General features: G+C 36.0%; 2 protein-coding genes across 2 annotated transcripts; one reads left to right on the top strand and one right to left on the bottom strand.

Annotated features, from left to right (window-relative positions):
* Nucleotides 1–3,004: 3,004 nt before the first annotated feature.
* On the top strand, nucleotides 3,005–8,118 carry LOC113761359 (mitochondrial adenine nucleotide transporter ADNT1-like). The gene is made up of 8 exons (XM_027304318.1): nucleotides 3,005–3,396; nucleotides 4,158–4,206; nucleotides 4,414–4,577; nucleotides 4,857–4,894; nucleotides 5,427–5,539; nucleotides 5,720–5,833; nucleotides 6,613–6,957; nucleotides 7,708–8,118. Exons 1-8 carry the CDS (start codon nucleotides 3,239–3,241, stop codon nucleotides 7,789–7,791), a joined length of 1,065 nt encoding a protein of 354 aa, XP_027160119.1. The 5' UTR covers nucleotides 3,005–3,238; the 3' UTR covers nucleotides 7,792–8,118.
* A 393-nt stretch (nucleotides 8,119–8,511) lies between these two features.
* Nucleotides 8,512–9,457, bottom strand: LOC113763929. The gene is made up of 2 exons (XM_027307924.1): nucleotides 8,790–9,457; nucleotides 8,512–8,699 (listed from the first exon to the last, which is right to left on the bottom strand). Exons 1-2 carry the CDS (start codon nucleotides 9,173–9,175, stop codon nucleotides 8,681–8,683), a joined length of 405 nt encoding a protein of 134 aa, XP_027163725.1. The 5' UTR covers nucleotides 9,176–9,457; the 3' UTR covers nucleotides 8,512–8,680.
* Nucleotides 9,458–17,157: the final 7,700 nt, after the last annotated feature.

Here is a 17,157-nt window from a genome sequence, read left to right on the forward strand (position 1 = left end):
TAAACAAAAATTATCCAAAATAATCTACTATCGAAGCACTCCGTGGGGTTCGCAGCTATTGGGTACGAGTCCTTGGGCGTATAAAATAGATAGGCGCCGAGGCCCAGACCTTGTTAAGATCTTGGAACCTTCACCGAACACAACAAAATGTAGGCCTGCACAAACCCAAATAATGGACAAAGGCGGATTTACACTAAACAGGCTGCCCATATCAATACGTGCAATCTTCTCGTAATTCTCTCCAGAAGTGGCCGAGAATTATGGCATGGCTCTGGCATATGACCTAATAACAGAACGCATAAAATTATCCGCCCTTCTTCTACTTCCAATTTTAATGTTTTCCTGTTCTAAAATTACGAACATATATGGCCTGCAAATTGAAAAGGGGGAAAAAAGAAATCATATAAGGCTTGCCCTTTATATGTTTATTAGTTTCAGAAGTTGCATATCAAAAAATGGTCATTAGTTTTTTCCGTTGTCGCCCAATAAATTTGATGGGGGCCTTGAAAACATTAGATTGAAAATTATTTGAAAAAATGCTCTGTAATCGAAACGAAGAAGGTGGTTAAAAATATTAAATAAATGACACGAAAACGTGCTTTTGATATAATATAAAAAATTTCAAATAATTTGTTATCCGAACACACCATTAAGCCGTATTTATCATGCTGTATATTTAGCTAAAGAGCACTTGAGATTTTGAGTATGAGATCAAAATTGAATGTTTTTAGAATAACTTTCATATTTTAAAAGATAAAACATAAAATTTGACCATATTATCATGAATTACCAGTTGAATAAAGGCATAAATACGTTTCAAAAATTCAAAATTACACATTATTAAATAAAACATCATTAAATATTTAATAAGTGCTTTTACTAAATATTCAATTAAGAGAAGTATTTAATAAGTATTTAATAGTCGGAATACTATATTCCGTATCCGACCCGTTTTTTGTTTGACAAAACGGATCCGGATCCGGATCCGGGAAACGGAATTAAATCCCTACCCATACCCGCAATAATTTCACGGATCCGATCCGGATCCGGGTCTAGACCCGACCCGTTGACAGGCCTACGTATTAGTGGGACAATTAGCATGCATGGGCCGGAAATGTCATATTCCAACAATGGAAGTATGGAAGACCTCTCCCAAAAAAAAAAAAAAAAAAATTACTTTATCATTCATGGGAAAATACACATACCTATTTCTTGGTGGGATTTTTTGTTTTTAGGTTGCATCACTCCTGCAATATCACACGGGAAGTGTAACAATTGTTTGAATTTTGAAGTGCTTGTAACAACTGAAACAATTGGAAATCAAATGGAAATATATCCTTGTAATGTTCTATTTCTTTTTTTTTTTTTCCTTTTTTGGGCTCTTCTTTTTGGTTTTTCACATAGGGGAAGGAATGTATTTTTTTTCGATCAGACGCGTGAATCATTATATGACTTAATTAATTGAATCGAAAATACCGTTTCTAGTGAAAAATTGAATTTCGAAAACCTCATGAGACGGAGTTTTCTTGAAAAAACTATTTAGATGGGCCTTTTTTTTTGAGGATATTTCGCCTTTTTTCCTTCTTTTTTTTTCTAAGAGCTTGCAACCAAACGTACGTATGCAGTAACCATAATAAAGAACATACCCTTCAGTTCACCATTCTCTTAATAATTCGCAGAGCCTAAAATAGTTGCTTTTGCAACCTCAAATACCATGCATCAATTGGCTCAAAGATCTAGCTAATTAAATCACAAGAGAGCATCATAGTGCATTGTTTCTAACGCATTCGATCCTACAGCCAAATTCTTCCGTTGAAAGGTTCTACATACTTCTCCACTAATCCAGAGATTAGAGACTTAAACGTTCATTCTGGTAGGCACTAAAAAAAAAAGTATATGAAAAAGTATATTATTTCCAAATTTCCCTCTTAAAGAATGTAAGGTTGTGTTTGGATTGCATTTTCCGTCATTTTTCATGGAAAAATTACTGTAGCGATTTGATATATGTGAGGAAAAAAGATAATAGGAAAATGTGATCACGAAAAACGATAATATTTTCCGACGAAAACAAGCAACCCAAGCATGGCCTAAATAATCGCATTCAATCTTTAATTTCTAATAATGACTTCGACTTCGACTGCACTTAAAAATTTTAGTCCAATGACACCAGACGAAATTTCCCTTTACAGAACCTCGCCTTCCCACGCGTCCGATTATGAGCACCGAAGAGACTGTAGAGTAGCTCACTTTTTCCCAACTTCCAGCGAGCGAGGAGCCCACTAGCGCCAGCCACACATATTTGCAATCCCAACCCCCAAACCCCGCAAAACCAACCACCACTTATTTAAAACAAACCAATAAATGCACACTAAGATGCCTCCCATCTATACCTCAAATTGCACTTTAACCCACGAATTTTTATTTTAGATATTTTGACCACTTATTGTTATTTTTTCGTGCGAAATTATCCCTCTAATTGCTTTTTCCTTTTTTTGGTTTTTTCACATGTTACTAACTGCTTCATTCCCTTTGCTATTACTTGTATATTTAAAATAAATTTTTAATATTAAATAAAAAGAAATCTATTAGTTTATAATTAATATGTTCATAATGTAGATAAACTGCCAATTAGCCTGTTCATAATGTAGATAAATTCTAATTTGCTTATTGCTATCGCGGACGTACAACATAAAATAAAAAGATTGACTTAACACATTAGAAAAAAAAATAATTTTGGTCGTACAAATAGGAACGAAGTTGTTAGTAGCATTTGAGAAGAGACGAAGAGCAAAAGCAATATTGAAAAGAAATAGAAAAAAGAAGAAGAAAAAGGAATAACAAAAATAATTAAAACAGTAAATAAATCGAGAAGTGATTAACGAAAAATAAGTTGAGGGGAATAAAATAGTAATTCGATAATAGTTTATGGGGTATAGTGCAATTACCCAAAAAGGGCAAAATGAGTGGCAGGCAGAGCTGGTTAAGTAGGACTGTAGTAGGAGTCGTCACTTTGATCCCCGCCGCCACGCGCTCCCACTGGCATTAGCACCCCTACGCTGCCGCATTTCAATTTTCACCTTTCTCCGCCATATTCATTAGCAGCCGCCGCCGAACACCGAAAATGTTTGCCTTTTAAGACGTTCAAAGATCCGATCGTCGTCGGTCTAGGGTTCCGGCGAGTAATTTTATTTAATAAATTATTTGCAGAGGAAGTAGGTTATCGGATTGTAGGTATTCTATGGCTTCGGAGGATGTGAAGTCGAGTGAATCGGCAGTCTCGAAGATTGTGAATTTTGCTGAAGAAGCCAAGCTTGCCAGAGAAGAAATTAAGCCCACTAGCCACGCTGTTCTCAGTATCTGCAAGTCTCTTGTCGCCGGTGGTGTCGCTGGTGGTGTGTAAGTGTTTTCTTATATTTGATTTATTAATACTGAGAGCACTAAGAAATTCACAAGCCCACTAGCCACTAGCTCACTGTTTTTTCCCCATGATACAGATTGATTTCATGTGCATATGATTTGTTTGACTTGTCCGTGCTTATTTTTATTGGTATGTTGTACTACTACTGAGCGAATAACAATTTTTCTGGGAGCTTGGCACCAATATTTCTGAAACTTTATGGAGGAAATAAGTTCAGTTGAAAGTTTTTATCCTTTAGGATTTGGCAGTTTTATATAAGGATTGATAACTAGGAGAAAGGTGCTTTGGGAAAAATACAAAGGGAGAGTTGGAAAAAGTACGTCTAATATAAACAAGTTTATTTTTAATTTATCATTTAATTTCTTTGAAATCAATGATCGTATGGAGATGTCTAGAGATCCATCTTTGCTTAACTGTGCATTCGCTAAGGGCAAGCCTTAGGGTCCGTTTTAGGATCAGTGACTGTTCTAGACGAGGCACGGTTGAAACTTTTATCGACTTTTCCCCCATTCTTTGCCTTATTTGAGCATTACTACCTACTAAAGATGGTTAACTCAGTAGACACCTTGCTATGTAGGTAGTCAGTTGTGATTGGCTCAGCTGTTCAGCATATAGATTCTTTGCAGCTTGTTTCTTTCCTGTTTCATGTCTGACCTCTTGTAGAATAAATTTACCAACAAAAAGTGCTTCAATTAATGCTATTGTATCATCTCATGAAGTTGTTTTTGGTCCACTGCAGATCACGTACTGCTGTAGCCCCATTGGAACGGCTGAAAATTTTACTTCAGGTTAGTTTGCTTTTCCTTGATGCTATTTTATGTTTGTGTTGTGTATAAAGTTCCTATCTTGATATGTTATAAAGAATAAACTTTTGTCACACTTCATGCACATCATTTCAAGGACCCCCATTTGATTTTCGAGAACAATTTTGATTAAGTTGTGTAGTCTACAAAAATTTATCACAGATTACATTAGCTGCATGTAAACAATTGCAGGTTCAAAATCCACATAACATAAAGTACAGTGGTACAGTTCAAGGCTTGAAATATATTTGGAGAACTGAGGGTTTTAGGGGATTGTTCAAAGGCAATGGGACCAATTGTGCTCGCATTGTCCCAAATTCTGCAGTAAAGTTCTTTAGCTATGAGCAAGCTTCCAAGTATGTTGTTTTCAGTGATGTAGTTCCACTAACAAAGATATTTTTAGTACATGATGATTCATGAGGTGCTGTTGGTCATTGATCTTTTGGATTTTCTGTATGTTGACCTGTTGGAGACCTCGAGATTCTGGTAGCACTTTAATATGCTAAAATAAATACTTCCATTTGGCTAGCAGCCAGATTTTTTTTTCCCTTTTGTTAATTTGAGTTCGTTCAGTTTCTGGTGGTTTTATTGTATGTGTTCCCTTTGTTGACATTTCCTTTTTATCATTGGAACAGGGGTATACTGTGGCTATATCGAGAGAAAACTGGAAATGGTATGTTCATTCTTCCTTTCTACCATGACATTGTTGAGGGGACATATCTTTTTGTGTATTACCTAATTATTATTTCTGAGTTGATCATCATTGAACATGACAATGGTTTAATATCCAAAGCAATGGATGCTTTTATTGCTCGGTTCAGTTTGTCCCATTTGTGCTTTTACTCATTGCACGTAGTTCTGTAGGTTTGAGTTGATTATGAGATCTGAATGTACTTCTGTTCTTTAGAAGCAAAACTTCTGGTAGTTCTTTAGGTTCTGGCTCCAGTCTTATTGTGATTGTCAAGATTTTATGTTCATCTTCCTCATTTTTTATATGACCGTGTCTGCACAGGTATGCTGCTTTCACAACAGCAAATTATTTTCACTCACCAGTTATGTCAGGCAACTTGAGATTCTTTTGTGATATTAACTGATGTGGATTCTTTTAAAATTTGTTGATTTTCATGCCATTCTGTCACAGAATGTTGGCAGTTCTATGGCAACAAGTATGGAGTTCATTTTGAATCTTTAACCTTTTTTCGCAGAGGATGCTGAACTCACTCCTCTATTGCGGCTTGGAGCGGGAGCTTGTGCTGGAATAATTGCCATGTCTGCGACATATCCAATGGACATGGTACGAGGAAGATTGACCGTACAGGTAACTTTTCAAGTCTATCCTACAAATGTGATTACTTATGAAGCTTCTTACCTGTTAGCAGTTGGCCAAGAGGTGGCTATGACCTCATATCTTTTTTTAGCAGTTTTAGTCATTAATAGTCTCCATGTTACGATTACCTGTTAGCACTTCCATAACATCATATCCTTTGCTTGTTTGCAGACTGAGAAGTCTCCCTATCAGTACAGGGGAATGTTTCATGCTTTAGCCACTGTTCTCCGAGAGGAAGGCCCCCGGGCTTTGTACAAGGGCTGGCTTCCTTCTGTTATTGGAGTTGTAAGTTCTGCTTTTTGTGTGACTTACTTTATCTTTCCCTTCCAGTTAACCGTAAAGAAGTGCATTTAGCAGAGGTTTATGCTTTGCTTTGTTTCTTTTGAATTCTGGAGATTTTAGTACTGTTCATACTTCATCAGCGATCACAAGATACTTATTGTTGCAAGTAGTTCTCACTGGAGATTAACAGTAGCGTAAAATTGAAAAGTCTGTTTCCCTTTTTAGGTAATGGTGCGGCTTAGACAATTTCCAATGTATTGCAACTGATTCTGTATATTGTAGAACTTGTACTCCGACATTCGTCTATTGTGGGAGAAGAAACTGTTGTATTTATGCATCATGATGTTCTTCGTCTAATGTTCTGTACTCAATTTCCTTTCGGAGTAATTGGGTGCTATGATGCTGCATTTGAATTTTGCCTCTTTCTCCATCTGTAGAACTAATGTGGGGCAGGATGGATGAAGGAAGGAAATATTCTATTTTTCTAAGCTGTTGCATGCTTGGAGCTGGGCTTTGTGCCTTACTCTAATTAATCACATAATTTTTTTTGGGATAATTCTTCTGGAAAGTTATAAAATTTCCTAGTCTTTAGAGGTATTTCATACTTTGAAATGTTGAAGTGGACAGCTATATCTTGGTTATGGTTTGCATAGTGTGTACTTTTCTTTCCTGAGTTAATCGTTGCTGATTAGACTACTGATTTGATGCTCAAGACTTGCATGATAATCTTGTTCCCTATCGTCTTTTCTGTGGAACTCATATGAACAATGTCGTTTATGCAGATTCCATATGTGGGTCTCAACTTTGCTGTGTATGAATCATTAAAGGATTGGTTGGTTAAGGCTAAACCTTTTGGGCTTGTTGAAGACTCGGAATTAGGTGTTATAACAAGACTTGCATGTGGGGCTGCAGCTGGGACTGTTGGTCAAACTGTTGCTTACCCTTTTGATGTTATGCGAAGAAGAATGCAGATGGTGGGATGGAAAGATGCCGCTTCTGTTGTCACTGGTGATGGAAGGAGCAAAGCTCCACTTGAGTATACCGGCATGATTGATGCCTTCAGGAAAACTGTGAGGCACGAGGGCTTCAAAGCCTTGTACAAGGGTCTGGTCCCCAACTCAGTCAAGGTTGGTTTCTGAACCCTAGTAGCAATTTTCCTTGCTTTTGTCTCTATTTCTTCGTCCTCACATTTTGCATTTTGAGGTTCTAATTTACCTGGCTTCTGTTAAATCTGATTGATTGTGTATGTGTATAAATCTACATACTTATGTCTACACACGCACACACAGAGTATATACTACTCTGTCTGATACCATCCATCTTACATGCTATTTTCTGATGGGATGATTTTGAGTAGCATCCTAGCATGGATGGAGAGATTAAAGTTATTTACAATTTCGACAACAGATACTCATTTTTCCGATTTGGCCAAATGAAGCTTTCTTGCAAAAGATTGTGTGGAAGTGAAATAAATCCCATTCCAATAATATTTCATAAGATGTTAGGCAGGCTTACTCTAGAAATCTAAATATGGATGGAATGGAGTTAGTTTGCTTAATGTGCTTCTTCTATTGAGCAGTAGAATCGTAGATATCTGCTCGAAGTAATAGTTAACTTCATTTCTACACGGGGTATGGTTACTTGCATTTGGCTGATGATGTTGTTAAGCTGCCGATGGATGTGTTTTGTTTCCCAGTTGACAGAAAACTTTCTTGAATGCACTACCTGAGAACTCAGATTTTACTTGGTTGACTGTCTAAGAAGTCATTTTAGTCTTTTTAACGTCACATTGCCATCTTTATAAGTTGACTCATTCATTATATATACCATGAAAAGTCGGATGATATGTTTGATCAACTTCATTGTTAATTATTCAGGTCGTCCCGTCAATAGCTATTGCATTTGTGACGTACGAGCAAGTGAAGGACTTACTTGGCGTTGAGATCAGGATATCAGACTGACAAGAGAGCCTTGCATATTTTTTTTTTTTTGGGTTGCATGTGAAATTTTTATAGACAAGGAGAAGAGCAATCGCAACATGGTTATGGCCTCTCCATCCCTGAGAGAATTTAGAGACCTGCTCTAGTCTGTCTATATGTTGCTTCTCTGTTTAGCCATGTCTATATGTTTTGCCCTTCCAAGTGCTTTAGCATGTAGCAGTTGCCATTCAGATGATGTGTCAATAATGATATGGCTGACGAATATTGCAATAACTGCCTTGGTTGTGTCCCTGATAAAGCAGAACCCATCAGATTTATTGTGCGTCCGACTTTTCATCACGAATTTTATTTTTGGTGGCTCATTTCAGTTTTTAAGAGATTATCCGTTGATAGAATGCGAAAGCTATGCATATTCTCTCAAATTGGAAGATTAAGATGAAAAAAAAAAAAAAAGAGTCACTGAACATGTAGGTCTTGCGGCGCTAGAGTGCTCGAATGCAGTGGGTATCTTTCTGCATCATCCCATTAGATAGACGGAACAAATGCAAGCCTTGAGTGGTCAAAGTCACCGTTCGGGGTCATTTGTGGCCTCTTCGATGCAATTAATCATTGAAAAGGCCATTAAGTAGATGGAAGAGAGAAACTTGTTGCATTCCAGTCTACTTGGAGAAGAAGTATTGTCCTTCATGCATAGCGAAGAAAATTAATAATAATAATAAGAACAGCGTATTATTATTTCCGTCAAAGCAAAAAAGGTGTTGTTGGTAATTGGTATGGGCCATCAACCACAAAACTAGCAGGTAAACAACGAAATTACACAGAGCACTACTCCTCCTTTGAAAAAGCAAAGCTGGTGCTTTGCATGCGGGCTCCCGAAGGTGCGGGACATGGGCGCTGTTGGGGTGTATTTTCACACTTGTCTGAAGTGCCTGTACAATAAAGAAGAAAAAAGATCAAAAATTTTCTTCTATATATTTTTTAAGAGTTGAGATTGAGAGAAGAGGCTCATTAGGCTTTACCTGCAATCTCTTGCCCTGGTCTGAAACCTCGCAGATTGCCGTTCAGGAGGAGCTCTGAACTCGCACATCTGTCGCTTTCTAATTATCTGTAAACTTGGTGAGAGGGGGTGCCTCGGTCTTGAATCTTTGTGGGTGTTTTCATCAAAATTTTCTAAATCTAAACATTCTTCGGGAGATAAAGAAAGGAAGGAAAGGAGGATGAGAAGATTCAATTCCCAGAGGGGGGATGAAGGGTTAACGCCGCTCGTACTTGTATCCAAACTGATTCTGCTGTTGATCATACCAATAATGTTATCTTCGTCCTTTTCTTCTTCTTGCAGTTCCTCCACATCTCTATCTCTATCTCTATCTCCTCCTCCTGCAGTCATGCCAGATTCTTCTGCCATCTCTTTCCTGTCACGGAAATGCGAGGCTGTGTTTTAATACCACGGACGGCAGGGAAATCTCTAATGGAAGTCGACCAAGAAGAGCCCTATTTGCCACATGCCATTAATCAAGATAATTTGTGGCCTATCATCTCCGAAACAGACTTTGAAAAGGAAAAAAATGGTATTTCCAAATTTAATGTAGCCCTTTTTTTTTTTCCTTCTTCTTCTTTTCCCCTGTTGGAAGCAACAGAAGTCCAAGTAACTCTATTAGAATGAAACGTTACGTGGTTGATATTCTATTTTCTTTCCCTCAAAAAAATATTCGAATCAATTCCGAAATTTATTTCAGGAAAAAGAAAACCTTGGATTGCTAGTAGTATTTGATTATCTATATGTATATGACCACCATTCTTTTGGGACGTGAATTATCAGGTTTGCACAATAACTCCTCCATCTTGTGAAGATGCGTTGGAAGTTAGAAGTGGCTAAATTGGGACGGAGACGAGCCGAATAGCAGCGGTTTTGACGGTTTATTCAGCTGTGGGATTTTGGTATTGATGGATGATGACACGTTTATGGAGCCAAACTAAGATTAGGGACACTGTCTGTTAATCAAATTGTTGTTGTGCATGAATTAAGTTTTTTTTTTTTTTTCTGGTTCTAGTTCAATTTATACCAACTAAAAGGCTTTTGTGCCTTTTTCCTCTTTTGTCTTTTAAATTATTTTCTTCCTTTTTTTATTTTTTGAAAAGCCAATATATCAACATTAATTTTCCAACCATTATTCACTACTTCATATTTGGTGTACTACTTTTGATATGTTCTACATCTATCCTTGCGATAGAAATTGCTCTTTTTGTTTTTTTAGTGTAAGAAAAATTACTTCCTTTTAGTATAAATGGAAGGATTCAAATTCAAGATCTCTCACTTACACTCCTTCTGCTAAGGGCTGAGCCATCCAACACATTCCTCCTGCACGATAAAAATTGCTTAAATAACTATAAATACATAACCCAAGTTAACTAGTTCCTTCTCCCGTAACTTCCCTCTATTTTTAATTTCTTTTGCAGTGATATTTGTTTTCTTTTCTTTTTGTGAAATTAACCTAACTAGTGCTTTGTAACTATAGTTGTATATATACATACATATACATATACATATATATATATATATATATATTGTATCTGTTCACATTCTGCACATCATCGTAATATACATACATAGCAATCGTCCCTTAACTTCCTGGGAGCAACTGTCCCTATCTCTTATTCATAAATTTACCCGGCTTACAGGGAAAAAATTATTTTTACAATATGGTAATTTTATAATAACTAAAACAAACTTGAATTGCTTTGTACACTTCTTGTTGTGTGAATTGTTACTTACTAGAAAATATAGTGTCTAAATTCTTATTTATCTTTAAAATGGGGGTAACATACAGTTGGATCTTCATTCATAAATTAACTGCAACATAGTGACTCATTTTAGAGTATTTTTTTAGCAAAATTTGTTACTGTAGGGTTCTTTAGGATAATTTTAGATAAAGTTTAGGAAAACTTTTAAAATCTTTTTAAGTAATGTACAAATAATAGGAATCCAAACAAACCCATGGCATTAGAGAAACAAAAATTTAAGGGTTCATAACAATTGCTCCCCTATTATGAAACTAGTCTAATATGTATTATATTTGGAACTTTAACGAACAAAAAGTAAAGAATGAAAACGAAGAAAGAAAGAAAGAGAAATGGAACTGGAATTAGTAGAATTGCTTCTTTTTTTCTATTCATCTCTTCCTACTACTAGTACATATATATAGGAACTTTAGTCGGTTGTTTTGCTTTGGAGATGCAGCCACCATTGAATATCACGTGATGCCGTCCTTTTGCTCCAATCTGCATTGCCTTGACATCCAACAACATGTGCAGCCTTTCTATTTATCAAAGTGAGTTCATTTATCAAAGTGAGGCGCCGTACTCATCTTTCAAGATGGAGGCCCACTTCACAACACTCTCCCTTTGGATTTCAAGTACACGAAGAATATACCTCGTTAAAACCTTATTAGAGAAAAAAAAAATCCTGTGGAAAAAAAATTCTAGTGAAGGAAAAAGAGTACACTATTCTTGTGTATTGATTGCTCCCCTGATTCAAATATCAATTGAGATCTTTGAGCCGACGCATTCCGATATTTCTCACTAATTTTTCAAATGTTGCAGTCGGCAATGGCTTGGTAAATAAATCTGCCAGATTATGATCTGATCTGATTTGTTGTACATCAATTTCACCATTCTTTTGCAAATCATGAGTGAAGAAGAATTTTGGTGAAATATGTTTCGTCTTATTTTCTTTGATATATCCTCCCTTCAATTGGGCTATACAAGCTGTATTGTCTTCATACAATATCATCGGAGGATTCTCTATCTTAGACAATAGGCCACAATTCTTCTGAATATAGTGTGACAAAGATTTGAGCCAAACGCTCTCTCGACTTGCCTCATGAATTGCTAATACTTCAGCATGATTTGACGAAGTGGCAGTTAGCGTCTGTTTGGTAGATCTCCATGAAACGGCTGTACCACTACATGTAAATATATAGCCAGTTTGTGTGGATCTGATAGATACCCAGCATCAGCATATCCGAGCAATTCATGTCGAGATGCCTTCGAATAATATAGGCCAAGATCAATTGTCCCGTGGAAATAACGAAAAATATGTTTAATACCATTCCAATGTCGTCGAGTAGGAGAAGAACTAAACCTTGCTAATAAATTTACGGCAAATGATATATCTGGCCTTGTACAATTAGCGAGATATATTAGCGCACCAATGGCACTAAGATATGGTACTTCTGGACCAAGTATCTCTTCATCTGTCTCCTTTGGTCTAAACGGATCCTTAGCAGGATCAAGTGATCTGACGATCATTGGGGTACTCAATGGATGTGTTTTATCCATATAAAACTGCTTTAATACCTTCTGGGTATAAGTGGTTTGGTGTACAAAAATCCCATTCTCTAAATGTTCAATTTGTAAACCAAGGCAAAACTTGGTTTTTCCAAAATCTTTGATCTCAAATTTTTTCTTCAAATATTCAATTGCCTCTTGAAGTTGCTCAGGGGTTCCAATCAAATTGAAATCATCAACATATACAGCAATAATTACAAAATTTGATCCATTTTTCTTTATAAAAACACATGGACATATAGGGTCATTAGTATAACCTTCTTTGATCAGGCATTCACTAAGATGATTATATCACATACATCCAGATTGTTTAAACCCATACAAATACCTTTGTAATTTAATGGAATAAGTCTCTCTCAACTTTGATTTATATGCTTCAGGCATGTTAAATCTTTTAGGGATTTTCATATAGATATCGTTTTCTAATGTGCCATATAAATATGCAGTGACAACGTCCATTAGACGCATATCAAGATTTTCATGCACTGCTAGGCTTTCCAGATATCTAAACATGATTCCATCCATTATCGGAGAATATGTTTCATCATAATCAATCCCTGGTCTTTGTGAAAAACCTTGGGCTACAAGTCTTGCCTTATATCTGACAATTTCATTTTTCTCATTTCTTTTCCTTACAAAGAACCATTTGTATCCCACCGGTTGTACATTTTCTGGTGTTTGGACTACAGGTCCAAAAACTTTTCTTTTTGTCAGTGAGTCTAATTCAGCTTGAATCGCATCCTTCCACTTGGGCTAGTCATTTCTTCGCCGACACTCGTTAATTGAACGGGGTTCATGATCATCATTTTCTTCTATAATATCAAGTGCTATATTATATGCGAATGCATTGTCAATGATTATATCTTTTCGATTCCAACCTTTTCTTGTAGTGACAAAATTTATTGAATTTTCGATCACTTCTTCAGGAGCGGGCTCTTCAAGAGCAATTTCTTTAGAAAATTGAGTTTTGTCACTATCAGTTGTTTGAGGTGCTTGAATAATTTGCAAATCCTCGATTTTATCATTTATTCCCCTTTTCTTCCGAGAATTTTTATCTTTGGAACCGAGAGGCCTGTCACACTTCAGGCGTGTATTAGATTCGCTAGCACTTTTAATTTGTCCTTTTGGGATATCCAGTTTTATCGGGGTATTTGCTGCAGCAATGTATGATCTAGTAACTCTACTGGCATTACTAAATGCATCTGGTAATTGATTTGCAATTTGTTGCAAATGTATAATTCTTTGAACTTCCAATTCACATTGTTTGGTACGATGATCAAGGAAATCTAAGGATATTTTTCAAGTGATTTCCTTTTTCGATTGATTTTTATCTCCCCATAATGTCGGAAAATGCGATTCATCAAAATGACAATCTGCAAATCTAGCAGTAAATAAATCACCTGTTAATGGCTCAAGATAATGAATTATCGAAGGTGATTCATATCCAACATATATACCTAACCTTCGTTGGGGGCCCATTTTGGTGCGTTTGGGCGGTGCAATAGGAACATAGATCGCACACCCAAATATGCGCAAGTGAGAAATATTGGGTTCATGACCAAAAGCGAATTGCATGGGCGAATAATTATGATAACTAGTCGGCCTGATTCTCACAAGTGTTGCTGCATGTAATATAGCATGCCCCCATGCCGATACTGGGAGTTTAGCTTTCATTAATAATGGTCGAGAAATTAATTATAACCTTTTAATAAATGATTCAGTTAGACCTTTTTGTGTATGAACATGGGCTACAGGATGTTCAACTGTTATACCAATCGACATGCAATAATCATCAAATGCATGTGAGGAATATTCACCAGCATTGTCTAGACGAATTTTCTTGATTGGATAATTAGGAAATTGTGCTCGCAACTTTATTATTTGAGCAAGTAATCTCGCAAACGCTAAGTTGTGAGTGGATAATAAACATACATGTGACCATCTAGTTGATGCATCAATTAGCACCATAAAATAGCGAAATAGTCCACATGGTGGATCTACAGGCCCACATATATCACCCTGAATTCGTTCTAGAAAAGTAGGGGATTCAGTTCCTACTTTGGCTGGTGATGGTCTAACAATTAATTTTCCTTGTGAGCAGGCAACACATGAGAATTCATTAGAATTTAATACTTTTTGTCTTTTTAATGAATGGCCATGCGAATTCTCGATTATTCGCCTCATCATTATACTGCCAGGATGTTGAAGGCGATCATGCCAAATTATAAAGTTATTGGGATTAGGGGACTTCTGGTCCTCTAGATGATTTATTTCAGCTGCACTTATTTTTGTATAATATAATCCAGATGAAAGATAAGGCAGTTTTTCTAATACACATTTCTTGCCAGAAATGGTATTTGTGATCAGTAAATATTCTGCATTTGTCTCATTAATTTTCTCGAGATGATATCTATTTTGGCGAATATCTTTAAAACTTAACAAATTTCTTCGAGACTTGGTAGAGAGTAGTGCATTTGGTATCATTATTTTAGTTCCTTCAGGAAGATATGTAGTGGCTCTTCCGGAACCTTCAATCAATTTGGCACTACCACATATCGTATTGACATTTATTTCTCCCATATTCAGATGGAAAAAATACCTTTTATGTTTTAATATGGTGTGCGTAGTTGCACTATCAATGAGACAAATATTATCATCGATATTAGTTAATCCCAAATATTTGACATCAATTTCTACTTCAGGAAGAAAGGTAATTTCTTCGTTAAGAAGAAAAGCGATGTCTTCTTCAGGAAGAAAGTAAAGAAAATAAACATTAATAAAATACAACTATTAACAAAATAAAATACAAATGATAATAAAGGTCGTAAATTACACAACTGATAAAGAAAATTACATAAAAACAAAATAACAAAAATTTAAACATTGGGCCGTTGATCACTTGGCACCGTCAGGATGCTCAAGAAAATCGGCTACATCTAGATGCGTTATATCGGCATTTATAACATCATCAAAAATATTATTTTGCTCGATAACATTGGTCTCGACACCTTTTTTTCTTTTCAGGGATGCTTGATATAAGTCGACGAGGTGCTTGGCCGTACGGTAGGTACAGGACCAATGGCCTTCCATGCCACATCGAAAGCATTTATCTTCATATTGTTTCTTTTGCTCGCCTTGCTCCATATTATTGTCTCGTTCCCGCTTCTGGGGGTAATTTGGCCTTTTATCATGATTATAATCATTATAATGATAAGGCACAAATCTACCACGGTCACGTCCACGACCACCGCCACGGCTACGTCCGCGACCACGACCTCTTCCACGACCACGACCGGAAGTTGAGGCTTGGGTCACATTCACTTCGGGGAATGGACTAGTACCAATTGGTCAGGACTCATGATTTTTTAGTAATAGCTCATTATTTCGCTCCGCTAATAAAAGGCATGTAATGAGTTCATAATATTTTCTAAACCCTTTTTCTCGATATTGCTGCTGCAGGAGCACATTCGAGACATGGAAGGTGGAAAATGTTTTTTTCCAACATATCCTCATCGGTCACACTTTCCCCACATAATTTTAATTGGGAAGTGATCCGGAACATAGCTGAATTACATTCAGCTACAGTTTTAAAATCTTGTAGGCGTAGGTGGAGCCAATCATACCTTGCCTTTGGTAGTACGACCAACTTCAGGTGGTCGAACCTTTCTTTTAAATCGGTCCAAAGGTCAAGTGGATTTTTGTCCGTTAGATATTCCGTTTTTAAACCCTCGTCAAGATGATGACGTAGGAATATCATGGCCTTGGCTCGATCTTGGCTTGTAGCGTTATTGCCTTTGACAATGGTTTGACCAAGACCCATGGACTCCAGATGCATTTCCACGTCCATTGCCCAGGATAGATAATTTTTGCCAGAAATATTGAGTGATACAAATTCCTGCTTTGTAAGGTTGGCCATAATAAAAAAATAAAATGAAATAAAGGCAAGGAATATTACCCCAAAATGCGCTTACGAATTGTCCTCAGGAATTGACGCTGACAGGGCTTTGGCAAAGCAATTTATACCGGTAGAATTTTGGCAGAGGCTCGTGCTGATAACGTATTATGAAACTAGTCTAATATGTATTATATTTGGAACTTTAACGAACAAAAAGTAAAGAATGAAAACGAAGAAAGAAAGAAAGAGAAATGGAATTGGAATTAGTAGAATTGCTTCTTTTTTTTTCTATTCATCTCTTCCTACTACTAGTACATATATGTAGGAACTTTAGTCGGTTGTTTTGCTTTGGAGATACAGCCACCGTTGAATATCACGTGATGCCGTCCTTTTGCTCCAATTTGCGTTGCCTTGACATCCAACAACATGTGCAGCCTTTTTATTTATCAAAGTAAGGCGCTGTACTCATCTTTCAAGATGGAGGCCCACTTCACAACATCCCCTGAATTTTGGAGGTAGTTATACTTCACCATCTTCAACCTTAAAATATGCTATATACTTCACTCCCATGAAAACTAGTTAAAGTTAGAAATGCAAAACAAAAAAAAAGAGTGTAATAATATTATTGCCTTTTTATTTATAAAATTATCTATAACTTACTATTATTTCCTTCTATTGCTAAAAGATACATTTTCTCTATAGAATATACTATACAAAAATATCAAATTCATCAAAGCTAAAAAGGGTTTACATTTAGTTTATTATCTTTAAATTTTGCTATTGGACTTTTATGCATTTCGTTCAATTTATTAGAATTTAAATCAAACAATAAAGATGAATAATACAGTAATAACAATAAATGCAATTAGCAAAAAATTGAGAAAAAAGGTGATATTAAAATTTTTATTTTTTTAAAAATAGTTTTTTTTTTGTTTTGGTTTATGTAAACTGTTAGAATACATTTTTTGTTTGTCAAATTAATCAAATATCAAATACTTAACCAAAATGGTTGAAAAGGGCTAATATGCTTTATCCTTAAACTTAAAGGAGAAAGATAGAGATTAAATCAAATTTCCATTTTTTTTAAGAAAAATAACAGTAAACTATAAATAATTTCAGCAACAAGGCAATGAGTGTTATTATTA

Source organism: Coffea eugenioides, chromosome 2, assembly GCF_003713205.1.
Source record: "Coffea eugenioides isolate CCC68of chromosome 2, Ceug_1.0, whole genome shotgun sequence".
In the NCBI taxonomy this organism is placed as follows: Eukaryota; Viridiplantae; Streptophyta; class Magnoliopsida; order Gentianales; family Rubiaceae; genus Coffea; species Coffea eugenioides.